General features: G+C 44.2%; 1 protein-coding gene across 6 annotated transcripts in view; it reads right to left on the bottom strand.

Annotated features, from left to right (window-relative positions):
• Positions 1–23,239, bottom strand: part of LOC307144180 (transforming growth factor beta-1-induced transcript 1 protein-like) — a 195,775-nt gene that overhangs the window by 127,585 nt on the left and 44,951 nt on the right. For all 6 annotated transcript variants that reach the window (XM_079846275.1, XM_079846274.1, XM_079846277.1 and 3 more), the window contains 3 exons: positions 10,310–10,464; positions 10,137–10,198; positions 220–353 (listed from right to left, as the gene is read on the bottom strand). In XM_079846275.1, coding sequence (XP_079702401.1) covers positions 220–353; positions 10,137–10,198; positions 10,310–10,464 — 351 coding nt within the window. The remainder of the gene's footprint in view (positions 1–219; positions 354–10,136; positions 10,199–10,309; positions 10,465–23,239) is intronic.

The raw sequence follows: 23,239 nt of genomic DNA, 5'->3' as shown, positions 1-23,239 counted from the left end.
TGAGCTGTTGTTTATATTTTGTTTGAGTTGCTGATTTTTATAATAAATACCACGAGTCTCAGTAAAGCCGACCCTGTCTTCTTCCTTCCTTCCCTATACCGAACTTTGCTACAAACAGAAACACATTTCATGAACTACTGCTTAATACAGCTTGATATGTACAAGAATAAAGTTCAACATAGTAAACAACTTTTACTAAGTTACTAAGTCAGCACTCACCTGCAATGTTGAACTGTGTGGCATTAAGCTCCTGTAGTAAGTGATCGAGTTCACTCAGCCCCCCTCCCAGAACCGAGGCAGAGGAGAAAGCAGGAGGGTCTGCTGTGCGTGGGAAGCGTGGCTTGCATACGGTACTAAGAAAAACACAAGATACAAAACAATCTATGAGTAAGGCCTAACACAACACTTTTCAATGTGTATTGCAAGGAATAGTTCTTTCAAAAATGAAAATTCTTATATATTATTCAGACTATTCAAACCATTGTCTTGTCAGATCTTGCCAGAACATGTGGTGTAGCACCTCGTCCAAACTCGTGTTATTTAAAAATCAGTCTACTTCAATGCCCTACCAGCCAGCCTTCCAGAAAGTGTGACAAAGTCTCTGCAGATAATCCAGAATATGACGGCATGTTTGGTCTTCAATCAACCAAAGGACCTACGTCATACCTCTCCTGATCTCAATCCACTGGTTCCCAGTAGAGGTGTGACGAGACACTTAGCTCACGAGATTGGGTTCATGAGAATGAGACAAGACAACATTTTTGTACAGTATCTTAAAGAAATCCTCATCTACAAAATTCATGACTGGAAAAATAGTCTGCAGGTGCATTTTGAAATGTTTTAACTAATCATCTTGTAATGAATGTAATTTCAGTTCTACTTTCTGAGTATGAATGATCAAATGCATTGAAAGACAACAATATACAAGCACTGTAAAAGATTTTGCCACAAACTCAAATGACTGGCTTCTCCCCTGTATGATTTCACACAAGTCTCTTCAGACCTTACTGTACATGAATTATGAGCTTCCAGAACTTTTGACTGACGCTGTGTGAAACCTCCTAATTGAACTCCTTTCCACAAATTGAACATAGAAATAAAAACAATGTAAATAACAAAAATAAATAACAGTTTTTTTAGTCTTATTAAGTGCAAACAATAAGTGCAACCATAATCAAAGTACTCTCTCAATATTCAAAGTGCAAACAGAGACAAGAGCTAAGAGGTTGTTACAACTACACAGCTAAGCCTAAGATATCTTTGATATTGGGAGACTGGCTATTGTATGTCGCCTAATTTGCACGCACCAGGGAGCTTGCGTTTACTTTCAATTCATGACCGCACATCCTCTGTGTATAGGGAGTGCCAGTGCTGAGCATGCATTCTACAAGAGAATTCTACAAGAGAATCAAATTCAAGGCTTTTATGCTGGCTTTTGGAACTGCCACTGAAACTGAACCATCCTACCTCAACACACTCCTACAATTGTTTCCCCTCTTCTGCCAGTTATGGTCACAGAACAAGCTTCTCAACCTGTTCCTTCACAACAAGCACAAAGTCAGTCCAAAACCTTTACCCTCTCTTCTCCTACAGAACATGATGGAATGAGCTGCAAACCATCACAATTTTCAAAAAGTCGCTGAAAAAATAAGCTTTTCTGCAAACACTTAACCACTCCATGACTGTAAAACAGAGGCACTAAAGAGGAGTGCACTTAAAGTTGAGGTTGCTCTTTCAACACTCTGGAGATTTAGTATCAACAGTGTCTCAGATGTCTCTCCTAAAATTAAGAGACATGAGAAAGTTTCAAGAAAAAAGGAGCCAAAACTAAGAATGTGGTCTGAGAACATGGGATATCTCTTTATTGTTGTCTTGTCTTTTTCAAGACTCCATTATAACGTTTTTTTTTTTTTTTTATCAGAGGTTGCTCTTAATTTTTTTTCATTACATTTTTTCAAATGTAATGAAAAAAAAGGAGTAGAGACAAGAAACAAGGGAAGAGAAACGAGCAGTTAAGGACCTTCAGCTGGGATCTGAAATCATGCTGTCTGAGGTACAGCTCTGCCAAATATCAGAGTGCTGACCACAAGGCTACTGCTCCGACAGAGGTTACTCTTTCTAATTTCAGGATACTAAGTGGTGATTCTCATTTTATTTATCAACTTTTATTAGGTATCAACACATTTAGTGACCCCTTTGCTCCACCGTGGCTTTCTAATCCTTTGGTTCTACCATGGTCTCTACCAGGGTCCTCTATCCCTTTGCCTCCTCTACCTTGGTCCACTAATCCTCTAGCTCCACCTTGGTCATTAAAGCTTTGCCTTGGTCTTCTCTTGGACTTTTATGGCTCCACCACAGTCTTTTTCTCAGGCTTCTACAGGGTTCTCCATCCATACTGGCATGGGACATATGCTGCCCCTTGGTGGGGCTCTTCTAGTGCTAGGCGGTATACCGGTTTATATCGAATATAGAATATCGAATATTAATTTATGTTATGATATGAATTTGTATTATGCCGCAATACCGGTGTATGCCGCTTAAACAACGCTTGGAACGTGGCGCAGCGTGACATTGTTTGAGAGGGGTCCCTGTAGTGAGGGCACAGTTGAGATCGCATAACAGCAGAGAATTCAAACAACATGCGGAGCTCGCAAGAGTGGTTTCTGCGCGGAATGCCAGGATGAGTTTAACAACACTCACCACATGGATCATAGATCAGATACAGACTGGAGACACAGCGTGTTTAAGTTTATGAACATATTTCACATACTCTAGTGCTCTAAACATGAATCAGCACCGTGTATGTGCACATATTTAATATTGGTGTAACGTTATTCAAACCGAACCGAAAAAACGCGCTACAACACGCCTCGCCCCCTGTTGCCCCAGCCCAGCTCTCACTTCAACTTATGCCACAAAAAAAATTCTTCCTTGACATTTGATTAAATAGTATATTTGTAAATATATACTAATAAATATATACTATGTAAAGTAGTACACTTTTAACAACTAACAAGAGCTGTATTTTTACTAAATATTATTATAATAATATTATTTACTAAATATACACTATCTTTCGTCTTCCAAGTGCATGTCACGTGACTTGGGTGATTGCTCAAGCTGCATGGTGGAAGGACAAAGAGAGCCAGTTTCCCCATTTAACCAGGTAGGCAAAATGCTACCTTGGAGTCCCAGCAACATCGTCATTTTCGTAGCTTGATACGAAATAAAAAATCACTCCTACCTCAGAAAATAACCTCAGAAAACCGCTTTCCTGTCCTGTCAGCCGTTATACTGCACTCATAGCTCACACTCTTTAGTTACACGTGCACTCCGTATATAAGTGCAAGGGAAACTATGAGCATGCAACGTTACAATATCAATTTGTAAGTCATGAAATAAAAGTAAAGTACCAAAAAATCACGTAACTGGTTCGACGTGTGTTAGCTGTGAAGGATTTGCATGCAGGTATGATGTTCATTCTGTTCATCAGGAGAGGTTTTCATGTTTCATTAACAGTTCATGATCTATTGTATATTCACCATGGTAACTGGTATGTGTGGTGGCTACTTTATAGTATTAACAAAAACTGCTAATAGCTTTAACTTATAGTCCTATTATTTCTTCATGATTAGTCATATCCATACAATTTATGTGTTTGTTAAGTAGGCTAAAGTGGGACATTTACTTGTGTGTGTCATCAATTTTTATGAAATATGCCTGTAAGTGCAATACTCCCACTGTTTAGTGCAATATCTTCTAAACTCAGGAGATATTTATATTTATTCATACTACTCACATACTGTAAATATGTTTATAATCTGTAAATGTTTATTCTGACTAAACGTAACTGTGACCTAATATTTTTTTTAATGCTATTTTCATATTTTTATTCTTAGAATTTGTATTACTATGTTCTTGTTGTGTTCGTATTGTATATGTGCACTGGAAGCTTCAGCACCAAGAAAAATTCCTTGTGTGTGCAAGCACACTTGGCAATAAAGCTCTTTCTGATTCTGATTCTGTCCCGCGCATCTAATTTTCTCCCAAGTTCATTTAAGACGTTATTTAACTAATTTAAGACTCCTAATATGAGAATACTCGACAAAATTCTCAGTGTTGTTGTTATTTTTTGTTCAAGAGCGTAAGAGAGCTCAATGTGTGCACAAGACTGGCGTGTGTGTCAGGGTGTCCCTCTATCAGCTCCCTAGCTTCCTAGGTGGTAAATCAGTATATCGTGTACATGAATGTGGACGACTCCCTGATCAGTGCCCAAGATCAAGATGTAAAATCAAACAAATCAAACAAAATTTACATATTTTTTCTTGATTCCTGGGGGGAAAAATCTAAATTAATTGATTTTTTGCTTGAAACAAACTAAATTATCTGCCAATGGATTAGAAAAATAATCTTGTTTCTGTTTGCGACTGAAACAAGAAACAAGATTCCAAACAGAAACATTATTGTTCTCATCCCATTGGCAGATATATTTGCTTGTTTTAACCAAAAACTCACTTCAATTTCATTTTATTTTCCAGAAAATAAGAAAAAATATCTAATGTCATTTCACTTCTCTAGTAAATGCATCTTGATTTAATTGTTTTTAGATATATTTATACCTGAAACAAGACAAAAATACTAAGTAAGAGCATGTTTTGTAGTGCACACATGGCAAAAAGTAAAAATAAATATTATTTCTATATCTAGAATGGCTTTATGGTGTTTAGTCCATAAACATATAAATACAAATGCACAAAACTGCAAGTTTATGACAAAAATAGTCTACAATTTGGCCTTTATTACTCATTTAATACATGACTGCATTACAAATTAAATAAAATTAGATATTAACCTACATTTCTGACAAATGACCATGGTTACAGGTAGTGTTACCACAGTAAATCCATGATAAATGTTGGTGAATTGTTGTTTGAAATGTATTTTAACTGAATTGGCTCAGCTGATTTGCACGTTAGTGTTGTTGATTAAGTCAGTGCTGTTTAACTGGATTTAAATTAAATCAAATCACAGAGAGATTCGCAGCTCATACCGAAGACCTCTGCGCCGAACTAAAACATTGCTCACGGGCTGTTTAGTAGGCGTGTGATCGAGACACTCAGCAGGTAAACACCATAGACAGTAAAAGGTAAACACATTTGTTCAGAGTCAGAGCTTGCGAGTTGCGCAGAGCACAAGTAGCGCTGTTTCGTTCCGCTTTGGGCGCTGTTTCCCTGGCCTAAAATCTAGTACTGCCACCTTGCGTTGACATCGTAAAACTGCAGGATTTGTAAATTATCCGTGGCGGGCCACATATAATATATTTTAATAGACACGCAGCGGGCCGTTTGAAATTATGGACTAGACTATGGTCTATGTGTTCAAAATATGACAATATCTATGCTTTTCAAATATGACATTACATGTAATGAGTTCGATTTAAATGTTGTTGATTACTAAGAGTGAATGTAATATTTTTATAAATTAAAACAAAAACACTGATCATAGTTTTTCTCAATCGATTTGTCTCATCTCTCCAAATGAATGTAGTTGCTCTCCAAACATTTCTCAAAAAAAAATACTGACATCAAAACTACAAGTGTATTTTCTGTTGATTTGATACCAAATTCAGCTGTAGATACACAAATACATGAATGAAAATACATGTTCTACATGTTAGTTCTTTAATCATGTTCTTCAAAGTTCTTTAATGACAAGCTTAGTTGTATAACGATGAGTTTTCGCCCAATAAATTATAAAAAAAAATTAACTTCATAGATCTTGCCTCTCATTTACATCTGGTAAAAGAATTTCATCAACATCACAACATGAATTTGCACGAGTCATGCATCGTGGGAAAAGAAGCTGTGAAAGCCGGATCCATCCTTGTGCCTCAACCAGTGGCGTAGACAGAATTTTATTTCTGGTCGGGCCTGGGCAAAAGTGAGCGGCCACTTTCACACTTGTCACTGTCAACATAAACCAAAACTGTAGCTACTACATGTTCACATACAAAAAATGAGCTGCGGACACAACAAACGTTAGAAACTTTATTTCCCCTTTTCAAATATTTTCAAAAACCCCTTATGATGACAAGAAAAAGGAGGACCGTGACGTCGCCCGGTACGGCGCAGCCGGGGCCCCACCCTGGAGCCAGGCTTGGGGTTGGGGCTCGTTTGCGAGTGCCTGGTGGCCGGGCCTTCCCCCACGGGGTTCGGCCGGGCTTAGCTCAAAGGAGCGAGGTGGGGACACCTTCCCGTGGGCCCACCACTCGCAAGAGGGACCGTAAGGGGCCGTGCAAAGAATATCGGGCAGCAGTCGAAGGCGGGAGCCTAGACACCCCAATCGCTGGACACGGAAACTGGCTCTTGGGACATGGAATGTCACCTCGCTGGCGGGGAAGGAGCCTGAGATTGTGCATGAGGTTGAGAGGCTCCGACTAGAGATATTCGGAATCACCTCTACGCAAGGCTTGGGCTCTGGAACCACACTCCTCAAGAGAGGATGGACTCTTCACCACTCTGGAGTTGCCCAAGGTGAGAGGCGGCGGGCTGGTGTGGGTTTGCTTATAGCCGCCCAGCTCTGCCGTCATGTGTTGGAGTTTACCCAGGTGAACGAAAGGGTCGTTTCCCTGCGCCTTCGGCTCGGGGATAGGTCACTCACTATTGTGTGTGCCTACGGGCCGAACGGCAGTGCAGAGAACCCGGCCTTCTTGGTGTCCCTGGGAGGGGTGCTGGAAAGTGCTCCGACTGGGGACTCCGTCGTTCTACTGGGGGACTTCAACGCCAACGTGGGCAATGACAGTGACACCTGGAGGGGCGTGATTGGGAGGAACGGCCCCCCTGATCTGAACCAGAGTGGTGTTCAGTTATTGGACTTCTGTGCTAGTTACGGTTTGTCCATAACAAACACCATTTTCAGGCATAAGCGTGTCCATCAGTGCACATGGCACCAGTGCACCCTAGGTCGTAGGTCAATGATCGACTTTGTGGTTGTTTCTTCTGACCTGCGGCTGTATGTCTTGGACACTCGGGTGAAGAGAGGGGCGGAGCTGTCAACTGATCACCACCTGGTGGTGTGTTGGATCTGATGGCGGGGGAGGAAGCTGGATAGACTCGGTAGTCCTAAGCGTACTGTGAGGGTCTGTTGGGAATGTTTGGCCGAGTCTCCTGTCAGAGAGATCTTCAACTCCTACCTCCGGCAGAACTTCGACCGGATCCCGTGGGAGGCTGGAGATATTGAGTCAGAGAGGACCATGTTCTCCACCTCCATTGTCAAAGCGGCCGCTCGGAGCTGTGGACGCAAGGACTCCGGTGCATGTCGAGGCGGCAATCCACGAACCCGGTGGTGGATACCAGAAGTAACGGATGCCGTCAAGCTGAAGAAGGAGTTCTATCGGGCCTGGTTGGCTTGTGGGACTCCTGAGGCAGCTGACAGGTACCGGCAGGCTAAGCGGACTGCAGCCCGGGTGGTTGTGGAGGCAAAAACTCGGGCCTGGGAGGAGTTCGGTGAGGCCATGGAAAAGGACTGGGAATCGGCTGGCCCTACCAAGGCTGTTTACAGTGGCGATGGGCGGCTGTTGACCTCAACTGGGGATATCGTCGGACGGTGGAAGGAATACTTCGAGGATCTCCTCAATCCCGCTGTCACTTCTTCCATTGAGGAAGCAGAGGCTGGGGGCTCAGAGGAGGACTCGTCCATCACCCAAGCTGAAGTCACCGAGGTGGTCAAGAAACTCCTCGGTGGCAAGGCACCGGGGGTGGATGAGATCCGCCCTGAGTACCTCAAGTCTCTGGATGTTGTGGGGCTGTCTTGGCTGACACGCCTCTGCAGCATCGCGTGGCGGTCGGGGACAGTGCCTCTGGGATGGCAGACCGGAGTGGTGGTCCCTCTTTTTAAGAAGGGGGACCGGAGGGTGTGTTCCAACTACAGGGGGATCACACTTCTCAGCCTCCCCGGGAAAGTCTATGCCAGGGTACTGGAGAGGAGAATACAGCCGATAGTAGAACCTCGGATTCAGGAGGAACAGTCTGGTTTTCGTCCGGCCTGTGGTACACTGGACCAGCTCTATACCCTCTACAGGGTGATGGAGGGTTCATGGGAGTTTGCCCAACCAGTCCACATGTGTTTTGTGGATTCGGAGAAGGCATTCGACTGTGTCCCTCGTGGCATCCTGTGGAGGGTCTGGGGGAGTATGGGGTCCGAGGTCCTTTGCTAAGGGCTGTCCGGTCCCTGTATGACTGTCAGACTTGTTCCCGGTGCATGTTGGACTCCGGCAGGGCTGCCCTTTGTCGCCGGTTCTGTTCATAATTTTTATGAACAGAATTTCTAGGCGCAGCCAGGGGCCGGAGGGTGTCAGGTTTGGGGACCACGCGGTTTCGTCTCTGCTCTTTGCGGATGACGTTGTTGTGTTGGCCCCTTCTAACCAGGACCTTCAGCATGCACTGGGACGGTTTGCAGCCGAGTGTGAAGCGGCTGGGATGAGGATCAGCACCTCCAAATCTGAGGCCATGGTCCTCAGTCGGAAAAGGATGGTTTGCCCACTTCAGGTTGGTGGAGAGTTCCTGCCTCAAGTGGAGGAGTTCAAGTATCTAGGGGTCTTGTTCACTAATGTGAGGGGAGGATGGAACGGGAGATTGACAGACGGATCGGTGCCGCTTCTGCAGTATTGCGGTCAATGTACCGGTCTGTCGTGGTGAAGAAAGAGCTAAGCCGTAAGGCGAAGCTCTCGATTTACCGGTCAATCTACGTTCCTACTCTCACCTATGTCATGAGCTTTGGGTCATGACCGAAAGGACAAGATCCCGGATACAGGTGGCCGAAATGAGCTTTCTCCGCAGGGTGGCTGGGCGCTCCCTTAGAGATAGGGTGAGAAGCTCAGTCACTCAGGAGGAACTCGGAGTAGAGCCGCTGCTCCTCCACATCGAGAGGGGTCAGCTGAGGTGACTCGGGCATCGGTTGCGGATGCCTCCTGAATGCCTTCCCGGGAAGGTGTTTCGGGCATGTCCAACCGGGAGGAGGCCCTGGGGAAGACCAAGGACGCACTGGAGGGATTATGTCTCCCGGCTGGCCTGGGAACGCCTCGGTGTCCCCCCGGAAGAGCTAGAGGAAGTGTCTAGGGAGAGGGAAGTCTGGGCATATCTGCTTAGACTGCTGCCCCCGCGACCCGGCCCTGGATAAAGCGGAAGAAGATGGATGGATGGATGGATGGATGGATGGATGGATGGATGGATGGATGGATGGATGAAAATAAATGCCTTTCCGATCTGATATGTGATGGGAAAAGGAAGTACAATGAGTTCGGCAAAAGCCGGATTCGACCTCAGGTCGAATTGCGTCAAAACTTTGTGTCACGCACCTTACCCCTACACTATCATGACTCACAGACACTGATGGCGTGTTCCTGGCTTTACAGAATGAACCTGCGCTTGGAATTGAAAAGTGTTACCGTTACTTGCGGCCTGATGGATGGGTTCTCTCCCGCGTTAATGCGAGTTTTTAAAAGTCCTTTTTATAGAATTTTGAATCGCTGCTGTTTATCTATCACACAACTGCAAATTATAAATAGGTAAACACACTTCATGAACTCACAGGTGCGAGTGTGAGTGTGAGTTCCTTTCCCTCATCTCTTTCTACCTCTTCCACTGTTCCTCTCCCTCTCAAATATTACCCTTTCTCTATCCTCTCCAAAACCTCTCACTCTTACACCTCTTCCTTTTCCCATTCTTCCCCCCTCCTCCCCCCATACACATTTTGTACACATTATTGTTTTGAGAACATTATGCATATGATTTGTAATTTGTATGAAATGAATGAAAACTTACAATCTGTTTAGGACAATTACAAAGTGTTCAGATCACTGTGTTAATTATTTTGAGAGCAGTAATGAGTTTGGAGAAGTGTGTCAAATCGACTGAGAAAAACTGTAAGTGTAAAATGATAAGGAAATGTGGATAGTGTTATGCTTAATTGTTGACATAAAGTAAGAACATAGAACTTAATTGAGAATAGAATGAATGTGCATAGGGCAAATCAAGTGTCAGATCATGTAATCTCACTTCTGTCTTTATTTGAACCATGTACCATGTGTGAAAATCAATGTATTATTCCAGACATTACATTCTCAGGAGGTAAAATACCTGTAAAGTTTGTCTGGGTTAGAGTTCTGAGAGCCGTTTGACGTCATCGCAGCAGAAACAGTCTATGAAACAGATTAATAAAAAATCATATGACTTTGAAACTAATGAATATATATGGATTAGATACATTACATCAGATGTATGTTTGTTTTTAAATGTTGCTCATGGCATACTTGTTGCGGGGTGTATGCTGGAGGGAGTGGCCGGTTCTGGGTAGGATCCTGAACACTGGCTGGGGGATCAGAATTTACTGGAGGGTCAGAGGTCAGTAGGACAGGATAGCGACCCAGAGGAAAGGCTGAATTTTCCAGATCAGCAAGCAGGGCATCTACAAAGACAAAAACATCATGGAAAAATAGTAAGGCAAGACTCTGAGGGGCTCTTTTTTAATTATTTACCTTTTTTGAGTTTATAACGAAGGATAGTGGAAAAATTGACAGGAGAAGGAACAGAACTGGGACATGATCTAGGCCTCAAGAATGAAATCCCCTCAAGCACAGCTCTATACAGTATGACAGTTTTATATCCAGGAAAAGCGCTTTCTCAACGCTCCCATATCGCAGGATGGCCTCTTCGGCACCACTGTCGAGGACTTTGCCCAACAGTTCTCGGCAGTAAAAATCAAACACATCTTGCCTCGACAATAAACCTCCGGTCTGCCAAGGGAAATCTCATCTGCTTGTCGCCGAAGGCATCCGCCCCCAGCTCTGCCACCCCTAAGCCCACAGCCAGGTCGCACCATAGAGCTGCCTGCAGGAAAGCAACGCAGCCCACTCGTAAGGCGCCCATGAAGAAAGGAAGGTGACTTCGAAGTGTCTCTGAGACGGGCGACCCTGGGATGGCAGGGACTTTGTAGTGGTAAGTGCACCGCTCCTTCCCCGGGGAAGGCCGGGAGGAGAATGTTTGATTCCCCTTTATTTTGATTTTGCCACTGGTCCAAAAGTCAGTGGTACCCAATTTTTTTTAAGTGCAGTTTCCATGTTCCCTAGGTCACACAGCCTGCGGATGGTTGAAGAGAGCAAGTGGAGGTGGAGAAACAATTCAAACACAATTGCCAATGGTCTGAAATATCAGCATCAATCATTCTCAGATTTGTTATGGGAAAACCATGTGACAACACCAAATCCAATGTGTGCCCCAAATTATGAGTAGGGTGTTACATCCTTGCGTTGTTAATGTATTTTTTTCTCTCCCTGAGTCTCTTTTTTTTACTTTCACTTTCTTAGTCATGTTCTATTGGTCCACGCTGCCCATCTGGTCCCCATGTTCCTGTAACGTCAATCCGGCCGGTGCCCCGTGGTATAAAGTGGAGAGTAGACGCCCCTCGTGAGGCCCTTGATGCTGGGAACTTTGTTCTGTATGACAGCCTATTTAAAGCCTGTGTATAGTGATTCTGTGCAACAAGACATCATGACTTTGCGTAAACATACACGCCACTTTCTAAAGCCAAATGGCGTGTTATCTGTACGCATTTTGAGCTATACGTGTGATTCCGTGTGTATGTGTACGCCGAAACGAACCATCATCTCCTCGTGTATGTCTACGCCGTGTGATTCCGTGTGTATGTCTACGCCATGTGATTCCGCGTGAATGTAAATGGATTTATAAACATACTAAATTATGTTTTTTTGAAAATGTAAAAATGCAGAATGTTTCTTGTGATGGGTAGGTTTAGGGGCAGGGGCAGTGTGAGTGTGTATGTGTGTGTGATAGGTTTATGGGTAGGAGCAGTGTATGGGGATTAGACATGTGCCGGTAAACGGTAATACGATATACCGCAATAATGAACATGCACAATATTGTTATCGTGGGCACTTCAAAATACCGTGAATAATTATTTATTACAAATTATTCAGATTTTTAGAATGAATTTTAAGAATACTTTACCCATCAACCGTTTAAAATGAAAAACACGTCAAAGAGGAACGCGCACTGATGTAAATAGACCGTGCATGAGCCGAGCACATGGCGGAATGAGGAGACACGCTGAAGTGCACATTCATTCTTCGACAGCAGAGGGCGCTGACGGAACAGTAGAAATGCAGCCGTTTCCCCAGTAATCACATAACCTAATACATAATACTTAAAGACTTAAGGCTATTAATTTTCAAACTTGCATTTTATATTTTTATCTGGACTAAATTACATGCCCTAGATATTGTTTGAATATGTTCTGACTGTTGTTCAATCACACACTTTACAAGGCTCCAGTATTTAACATTAGTTCCTTCATTAACAAACTGACAATGAAAAATACTTCTAAAGCATGTATTAATCTTAGTTAAATGTACATTTCAGCATACCTATTGTTCTTTATAAATCTTTTGCACTTTAATCGGTTTTAAATATTTGTTTACTTTATACATTTTTGTGAATTGCTTTATTGTATTTAAATGTTTGGTTCTTTTGTTATAAGAAAGAGATTTAACCTGTTATAGTATGACAACACTTTTTTTGCAACTTATTTCAATATCGTGATAATACCATATACCGTGATAAAAGCTTCAGCAATTAATCGCAACATGAAAATTTGATACCGGCACATGCCTAATGGGGATAGAATGAAACGGCGTTGATAAACACGCTAAAAAGCGATTATGCGTCTTGATAGCATGCCAAAATGGCATAGCGAATTGGCGTGTCATACATACGCCATTTCATGAGATCAGTCTGTTCTGTTATGTTAGACACTGGGTCATAAGTTAGTGTCGGTTTTATTTTGTTTAATTTCTTTGATTTGGAAGCTGCCCATGTTCCTTCTCCAATTCTCTCACCTTTTGTGGTGTAGCGAATTAGCTCTGAGGGGAAATATTAATAATTACTCATAACTCATTAAGATTATTCATTATGATTAATTATGAATATTTTAATCAGTTAAATAGGTTAACTTGATGTAGCTACATTACCATTACAATCAATCAGTATTGATTATTAATTCATTCTAAGAAAAGGATATTTTTTCATGGCCACAGAAAAATAAGTATTTCCTTGAATTTACGTAAGTGCATAGAGCGCATAACAAGATCGATCATTTAAGGGACAATTTGTTTACAGGCAGTGAGTCAGGACCAAACTTATATTGTGCACAAACTTGGGAAGAACCATCTTTGATAAACTCCTTTGTCTGAACAGAGGGTTTACAGTTTTACTAACTACACAGCGATTTGTATATCTTACTTTACTTGCATTTAGCCTGAGCTGTAGAAGACCGTCCGAGGTGAAATCACAGGAGAAAGTTTCGATGGTTCTGTTCGATGGCATTGAAGTGGCGATCGAGTTCTTCTGCATTGATTGAAGAAGAAATTATGAGCTGTTGTGGTTATTTCGACCTCATCGAGGTTGAGGAAGTTGCACATGGTGTGCAGAGCTCCGTGTGGTAGCCTCAGGTTTCCTATCCCACACAATCATTTGGCTCTGTGTGTGTGGAGGCCTTATCAGCTTGGCCTGTTGGCCGGCTGATAGACAGCCAAAATGACGCGTCGTTCTGGTCCAAAGGCAGAAGAGAAGAGAGGGGATCTGAGCCGTCTCTTTTTTTAAGCTCTGGGAGTAGTCACACCCTCCTGGGGTAGACTTGACCAATGAAATTGTTGGGATATCCCAGCAGGAAATTCCTCTGGAGATTTTATAGCTCTTTATTTCAAACATGTTTCAAATCTGCATTGTTTATCCTTTTGATCTATCATTAAAAAAATAGCATTTTCGCAATTTCGCAACCTTTCATTGAAGTAAAATAATTGAAAGTGGGGGGGAAACTCACATTACGAAATAAATGTTTTTCTCCAAAACACGTTGGCCACAATTATTGGCACCCCTAGAATTGTTTATGAGTAAAATATATCTTAATATCTCTTATATCTTTTTTTTTTAGCACACCAGGGTAACTAGGAACATAAAATTGTCTAGCTATGACATATTGTTTCACAGGGGTATAAATATGAGGAAACAGAAAGGCCAAATTCCCTTAATCATTCATCACAGTGAGTAAAACCAAAGAATATAGTTCTGATGAGCAGCAGTGGCTGTAAGAAAATAGCTAAAGCATTGAAAATCCCCATTTCCACCACCAGGACAATAATTAATCCAATCAACTAAAGATGTTATGAATCTGCTTGGAATAGGATGTGTGTCTATATTGTCATAATGCACAGTGAGGAGGAGAGTTTCAGTGGCTCTCCAAGGTTCACAGATGGAGAATTGCAGAGATTAGTTGAGTCTTGGGGTCAGAAAGCCTTAAAAAAAATCAAACAACCCCTTCATCACCACATGTTGTTTGGGAGAGATTCAAGAAAAATCCTCCTCGCTCATCCAAAAACAAATTTCAGCATTTTCAGTTGTCAGACATGACTGGAAATTAAAACCGGACCTGGTTCTGTGGTCAGATGAAACTATAAAAAGAGCTTTTTAGCAGCAAACACACCAGAGGGGTTGAGTGCAAACAGGGATAAAAAGTACCCCATGCCCACGATTAAAAATACGGCTGGATCTTTAATGTTGTGGGCCTATGTTTTTGTGTGGGTCCTGGACATCTTGTTCAGATACATGGTTTCATGAATTCTAGCAAATACAAACAGATAAAATCAAATCAAAAACCAAAATCAAAACCTGACAGCCTTTGGTAAAAATCTAATAATGGGCCGTGGTTGAATCTTCCCTCAGGACTACGATCCAAAACAAACATCACGGGTTTTGACTATAACCCATGTTCCCTGAGAAGGGAACGAGACACTGCGTCGTAAGAACGACTCTTTGGGGATGCTCCCTTAGCATAGCGCGTCTGAAGCATGAATGAAACTAGACCGATCTTGATAGGTGCTACGTCATGGTGTAGTAAGTGACGGCATACCCGGAAGTATAAAGGGACGACAGAACACGACAGCGCCAGCTTTTCGCGATGAAGCAAGTCGCTCCCAGGCATGGTGAGGCGTGGCAAGGCGACGCAGTGTCTCGTTCCCTTCTCAGGGAACATGGGTTATAGTCATAACCCGAGACTTTCCTTTCCTCTCACTGCGTCGTAAGAACGACTATTTGGGGAACGAACTGCCCACTATGCCACAACGAACAATGCCTACCCTAGTGTGAAGCTGGAACCCAGGCACACTTAGGACGAGAGCATCCTAGCGCCTGGCTTCGTAGGGAGATGCAGACTATAAAACCTGATAAATGTGTGTGGGGTAGCCCAGCCGGCTGCCTCACAAATCTCCTGAATCGGGACCCCCATATGAAGGGCCCGAGATGAGGCCATGCCCCTGGTGGAATGCGCCCTCAAGGCCAAAGGTGATGGCAAACCGTGCACCTGATAGGCCAAGGCAATTGCCTGAACGATCCAATTACTGACCGTCTGCTTGGACGTGAGCAGCCCCTTCTTAGGAGACCCGAAGCACACTGAGACCGGAAGCACAACAACAGTTGGTCCGATCTTCTCCACTGCAAAGACTTCCGCAGATAAATTTGCAGAGCTCTGACCGGGCAGTGCAAACAAAGTCTCCCCTCTTAGCCGACACATGAGGTGGAGGATAAAATGCCTGCAGGACCGTAGGCCGTGCCACATTAGATGGCACCTTGGGCACATAGCCCGGCCTAGGATGAAGGATGGCTTTAACTCCACCAGGGGCAAACTCCAGGCAAGTCGGCGTAATCGCCAAGGCCTGAAGGTCCCCCACTCTCCTCAGAAAAGTGATAGCAAGGAGCAGCGCCACCTTTAGCGTCAGAACTCGATCTGTCGCAGACTCGAGCGATTCGAAGGGGACCGAAGCCAATCCCTCAAGAACCACCGCCAGATCCCAAGTTGGAACTCTGGAGTGAGTCGCAGGCCTCATCCTCCAAGTACCATGGAGGAAACGTATCACTAAAGGGTGCCTCCCCAGAGGCCCATCACTTACAGGAGCGTGGAAATCCGTAATGGCAGCAACGTACACCTTAAGTGTGGACGGGGTAAGCCCCGCAGAGAAGCGATCTTGGAGGAACTCCAGCACTGAAGCCACTGGGCAGTTAACTGGGTCCACCTCACGCTCCCTGCTAAAACATGTTCCACTTTAAGCCATACAACCTTCTCGTGGAAGGAGCCCTGGAAAGTGGAGTATGGTCTCCACTACACCTGCCGACAGGCCAGCCTCTAAGTACTGAGCCCCCTCAGGGGCAAAACCCAAAGCTTCCACAGCTCTGGCTGGGGGTGAAATATTGTTCCCCCTGCCTGAGACAGCAGGTCCCTCCTCAGAGGGATCTGCCATGGAGGACCTGCCAGCTGTGCTAGGATGTCTGAGAACCATACTCGGGCCGGCCAGTACGGAGCTACTAGGAGTAGACTGACCCCGTCTTGCCGGACCCTCTCCAGAACTCCCGGGAGCAGAGCTATCGGGGGAAATGCATACAGATGAAGCCTCGGCCACATCTGCACTATGAGAGAGAGAGAACCACAGAGGACAGTGGGACGTCTCTCGAGATGCAAATAGATCCACTTCCACTGGGCCGAACCTCTCGCATATGGACTTCACCACCTCTGGGTGAAGTCTCCACTCCCCGGGCCTCAGCCCCTGCCTTGACAGGATGTCTGCTCCCTGGTTCTGGACGCAGCTGCCATGAGCCCCAGCAGTCCTTGAAACTGCTTCACAGTGATGTTGCGGCCTAGCTTCATGCTGTAGACCATCGCCCGTATGGACTCCACACGTACGGGAGACATTTGTGCCCGCATCGTCGTGGAGTCCCACACTACTCCCAGGAACATGGTCCTCTGGGAAGGCGTCAACACGCTCTTCTTCGTGTTGAGTCTCAACCCCAAGCTTTGAATATGGCCAAGGACGAAATGTCGATGCCGAACTGCCATTTCTCGCGACTGAGCCAGTATGAGCCAGTCGTCGATATAGTTCAGCACATGGATACCCTGGAGTCTCAGAGGAGCCAGAACTGCATCCATGCACTAGGTGAATGTGCGAAGGAAAAGAGCTAGGCCGAACGGAAGAACGCGATATTGGAACGCTTCGCCCCCGAAAGCGAACCTCAGGAACTTCCTGTGAGAAGGACTGATGGAAATGTGGAAGTATGCATAATTTAGATCTATCGTGAAAAAACAGTCTTTGATTCACGATGATAGGAATCGTGAGCATCTTGAGCCTGAACCTCCTCAGAGACCAGTTCAAGTACCTCAGATCTAAAATTGGGCACAAACCCCCGTCCTTTTTGGGAACTATAAAGTAACGGCTGTAGAACCCCGACTCCCTGTCTGGCGGAGGAACACGTTCTATGGCCTCCTTTACCAACAGGGATTGTACTTCCTGTTCCATTACCCGAGCCCGCTCTGGGACCACTGCAGTCCAGACCACCCCATTGAATCTTGGTGGGCTGTGGCCGAACTGCAGTCTGTACCCTTTCTTCTACAGTCCGCAGGACCCATGGCGACACATTCGACAGACGTTGTCTCGAGACTGACCTCGGTTGTTTTTTTTGTTTTTTTTTATACCATTCTCGACCCCCTGAAGCGGCTGACTGGCAGGGAGAGGTCGTGGATGATTTTCGGTGTGCGGACACCAACGCTGCCTGTCCGAAACCCCTTGGGGCGGACGAGGTATCGTGTGTGCGCTGGAAACCGATGTGGCCCGAAGCGTCATTGACGGATTTCGGGTGGACACTGCATTAGTAATCGCTGGAAACGCACGAGGCGGCGAGAACAAACATCGATTTCCCCCATCTTAGATGATAATTCAGACAAGTGAAACACGGTTTGGATTATAGGATGAATTAAAATATCTAACTTTATCAAAGCCAGATAATATTCCGTTTTACTCCTCAGAATTAAATGCTGCCATAAATCACCCAACAAGTGAAACACGGTCTGAATGGTAGGCTGAATAAAAATATCTAACTTCTCAGATATGCAGGTTTGAAAAGCCCAGTCTCACACCACACACCCGCTCTGATCGGCACTTTACACGTCCCCCATCACCCCCCCCCCCCCCCCCCCCCCACACCCACCCCCAGGCCATCCAACCAGAGCTTAAGATCTGTATCAATTGAAGCAGTGTGAATTTCCCTGTTGCTTCAAACGCTCCACTATCATTCCCGTCCCCAAAAAACCCCAAATCACTGGACTTAAAGGGTTAGTTCACCCAAAAATGAAAATTCTGTCATTAATTACTCACCCTCACGTCGTTCGAGACCCGTAAGACCTCCGTTCATATTCGGAACACAAACGAAGATATTTTTGTTGAAAGCTGATGGCTGAGAAAGGCTTCAGATAGGCCTCCATTGGCATTCAGTACACTTATACTCCCAAGACGGATAAAAGGCACTCAAAACATCGTTACAAAGTCCATCTCACCACAGTGACTCTACAATAATCTTACGATGCGACGACAATAGTTTTTGTGCGCAAAAAAAATCAAAATAACACCTTTTTCCAACTTGTTACTGCCTTCCGTGTGTGCCTCCACGACGCATGCGCGAGAATATGACGCAGATCCGGCGTTCGGACAGATGACCCAGAAGTGATTTGTTTACAATCAGAGGAAGACGCGCGTATCTCAGCTGTTGGATTCTACATTGATCGTGCTTTAGGTCTCAGCGTAGTGCTCAAAATGGGGTTAGAGTGTGCATTTCATGGATTCCCAAACCCCGGCGCTACGTCATATTCTCGCGCATGCGTCGTGGAGGCACACCCGGAAGGCAATAACAAGCTGGATAAAGGTGTTATTTTGATTTTTTTTGCGCACAAAAACTATTGTCGTCGCATCGTAAGATTATTGTAGAGTCACTGTGGTGAGATGGACTTTGTAACGACATTTTAAGTGCCTTTTATCGGTCTTGGGAGTATAAGTGTACTGAATGCCAATGGAGGCCTATCTGAAGCCTTTCTCAGCCATCAGCTTTCAACAAAAATATCTTCATTTGTGTTCCGAATATGAACGGAGGTCTTACGGGTCTCGAACGACATAAGGATGAGTAATTAATGACAGAATTTTCATTTTTGGGTGAACTAACCCTTTAATGACTACAGACCTGTCTCTCTCACGTCTGTGGTCATGAAGTCGTTTGAAAGACTGGTTCTGGCCCACCTGAAGGACATCACTGGACCCTTGCTGGATCCTCTTCAATTTGCCTACAGAGCAAACAGGTATGTGGATGATGCAGTCAACATGGGACTGCATTATATCCTGGAACATCTCGACAGACCTGGGACTTATGCAAGGATCTTATTTGTGGACTTCAGTTCGGCCTTCAATACCATCATGCCTGATCTTCTCTCAGCTAAACTGACCCAGCTCTCCATGCCATCCTCAATCTGTAAGTCGATCTCCAGCTTCCTGACAGACCGGCAGCAGCGAGTGAGACTGGGAAAACTCACATCCAGGACTCTCACTACCAGCACTGGCGCCCCCCAGGGGTGTGTTCTCTCCCCACTGCTCTTCTCCCTGTACACCAATGACTGCACTTCTAAAGACCCCTCTTTGAAGCTCCTGAAATTTTCAGACGACACCACTGTCATCGGCCTCATCCAAAACGGTGATGAGTCTGCTTACAGACTGGAGGTTGAACAGCTGGCTGTCTGGTGCAGTTATAACAACCTTGAGCTCAACACGCTCAAAACGGTGGAGATGATAGTGGACTTCAGGAGGAACAGCCCAGCTCTCTGCTTTATCATGGTTTAAATCATACCTATGCGACCGTTATCAGTTTGTAGCAGTAAATGAAGAGATGTCACACCGATCGCAAGTTCAGTATGGAGTACCACAAGGCTCAGTGCTAGGACCGCTACTCTTCACCCTGTACATGCTACCACTGGGAGATATCATTAGGAAGCATGGCGTTAGTTTTCATTGTTATGCTGACGATACTCAGCTCTATATTTCTTCACGCCCTGAAGAAACTTAACAATTCACAAGATTAACGGAATGCATAGCTGATATAAAACATTGGATGACCGGTAATTTCCTGCAACTCAATTCAGAAAAAAATGAATTTTTAATTATTGGACAAAAAAGCTCCACAAGTAGTAACCTAGAATACTGTCTAACACTTGATGGCTGCTCTGTCAAGTCCTCGTCGTCAGTGAGGAACCTGGGTGTGCTCTTTGATACCAATCTTTCGTTTGAAAGCCACGTTTCTAATATCTGTAAAACTGCATTCTACCATCTTAAAAATATATCTAAATTACGGCACATGCTCTCAATGCAAAATGCTGAACAGTTAGTTCATGCGTTCATGACCTCAAGGCTAGATTATTTTAATGCTCTACTGGGTGGTTGCCCTGCTCGCTTAATAAATAAACTCCAGCTGGTCCAAAACGCAGCAGCTCGAGTTCTTACTACAACCAGGAAGTATGACCATATTATCCCAGTTCTGTCAACACTGCAATGGCTGCCTATTAAACATTGCATACATTTTAAAATCTTGCTTATTACATACAAAGCACTAAATGGTTTAGCTCCCCAATACTTGAGCGAGCTCTTAACATATTATACTCCATCACGTCTACTGCGGTCTCAAAATTCTGGCCAGTTGATAATACCGAGAATATCCAAATCAACTGCAGGCGGTCGATCCTTTTCCTATTTAGCTCCGAAACTCTGGAACAGTCTTCCTAACATTGTTCGGGAAGCAGACACATTCTGCCAGTTTAAATCTAGACTAAAAACACATCTCTTTACTGTGGCATACACATAAAACACTTTTTCAATGAAATGATTGTTAGGCTGCATTAACTAGGTCAGCCGGAACCGGGAACACTTCCCATAACACCTGATGTACTCGTTACATCATCAGAAGAATGGCATCTACGCTAATGATAGTCTCTCTGTTTTATCCCGAGGTTTACTGCAGTCAGCTGGATCTGGGCCGTCTCCAGTTCAGATGGTGGACCTGAGCCCACAGAAGACCAACACAGGACCCCGAAGCGTCTGCAGAGACCATGTCAATTAGACTCCCCCTGCAACTGCCTCATCGACACGGCATTTCAATAAACCCGTCTCCGGCGTGTTGACTCCGATTGTTCGAATATTACAATTAAATAATACTTATATCGATATGTCATCCTCAATAAACCCGTCTCCAGCGTGTTGCCTCCGATCATTCGAATATTGCACTTTAATAATTATTTAATCAACATCATCCTCAATAAACCCATCTCCAGCATGTTGCCCCCGGTCCCTCGAGTATTCCGATCTATTATGACCTCTGAGCTGTAAAGCTGCCAGAATAATAATAATAATAATAATAATACGCTGTTTGTTAATTGCCCATAGGAGAACTGGCACCCCGACTGAGCCTGGTTTCTCCCAAGGTTTATTTTTCTCCATTAGGTCACCTTATGGGGTTTTGGTTTCCTTGCCACTGTTGCCTCTGGCTTGGCGTGCTCAGTTGGGGACACTACATTTTTCAACAAAACATCGAAATAAATCTAATTAATAAACTAAATTAACCATTTAAACTAAATTACTGATCTAATTATTGATCTAAAGCCCACACTGTCACTGTATGATAATTGAAATGAACTGATGACATCAGCGTTTTTCCCAGAATGGCTATACAGCTGAATAAAATTATGCTGCATTATTTTCCTGTTTAACACTGTAAAGCTGCTTTGAAACAATCTATATTGTTAAAAGCGCTATATAAATAAAGTTGACTTGACTTGACTCCCCCCACTCACCATCATGAACAGCACTGTGGAAGCAGTGGAGTCATTCAGGTTCCTGGGCACTACCATCTCTCAGGACCTGAAGTGGGACAATCACATTGACTCCATTGTGAAAAAGGCCCAGCAGAAACTGTACTTCCTTCGTCAGCTGAGGAAGTTCAACCTCCCACAGGAACTGTTGATTCAGTTCTACTCGGCTGTCATTGAGTCTGTTTTATGGACTTCCATCACTGTCTGGTTTGGTTCAGCTACCAAATCTGACATCAGGAGACTACAATGCACAATCGCCAAATAATAACGATTATTGGTGCCTCCCTGCCAACCCTCCAGGACCTGTACTCTTCCAGAGTGAGGAAGAGAGCAGGTAAAATCATCACAGACTCCACTCACCCTGGACACCTCCTGTTTGAACTGTTACCATCAGGACGGCGACTCCGACGCAGGACCCGAATCGTGAGGAACGCAAGCCTGGCCGGCCTCATCGAACACGGCCAGGTGCTCCCTAACAGTTTACACACATCAGATGCGTGTCCCCACTCGTGTTGTAGCGAGGGCAGGGGTGCACACATCTTTTAAACTGTTCACTCGTCATTTTCTTTCACACAATTACTTTACTGAACTACAACCCCAAATCAGAAAAAGTTGGGACAGTATGGAAAACGCAAAAAAAAAAAAAAGATTTCTGATTTCTGAATTTACTTTGACTTGTATTTCATTGCAGACAATATGAACAAAAAATATGTCATGTTTTGTCTGGTCAACTTCATGTCATTTGTAAATATGAATCATTTCCTGTCATTCAGACCAGCAACACATTTAAAAAAAAGTTGGGACAGTAAAGCATTTACCACTTTGTAATGTTGCCATTCCTTTTCACAACACTTAAAAGACGTTTAGGGACTGAAGACACCAAGGGCCCTATTTTAACGATCTGAAACGCAAGTGTCAAAGCGTGAAGCGCAAGTAACTTTGTGGGCGGGTCTCGGCGCTGTTGCTATTTTCCCGGCGGGATAAGTGGCTCTTGCGCCCGGCGCAAATCTAAAATGGGTTGGTCTGAAGTAGCTTCATTATTCATAGGTGTGGTTTGGGCGTAACGTGAATAAACCAATCCGAGCGTCATCCAACATTCCCTTTAAAAGCAGGTGCGCAAGTTCCATTATGGATTGCTATTATTATGGCGTATTTACCAGGCGCACGCCAGGAGCGGTTCACAGCCGAGGAGACTGATGTTCTTGTAAGAGCAGTGAAAGACAGAGAAGTGAAGTTGTAATGTTGTACATTATGGTAAAGGTGATTTCACAGTCTTTTTTTTTTCAGTCTTTCAGTTTTTTCAGTTTTTCAGTCGATTTTTTTTCCTGGTTCTTGACGGACAAACCAATTTGTCAGATGTCCTTATATACATATATGTCTTGCCACTATTGGGCAAACAGGTCTTATCCTTAATTATTACAATTAGCCTGAATCATTTGTAAGCAAG

The sequence above is a fragment of the Gobio gobio genome (genome assembly GCF_949357685.1).
Source record: "Gobio gobio genome assembly, chromosome: 20".
Classification (NCBI taxonomy): domain Eukaryota; kingdom Metazoa; phylum Chordata; class Actinopteri; order Cypriniformes; family Gobionidae; genus Gobio; species Gobio gobio.
Note: the sequence above shows the minus strand (reverse complement) of the source record. Positions and strands in the feature narration are given on the sequence as shown.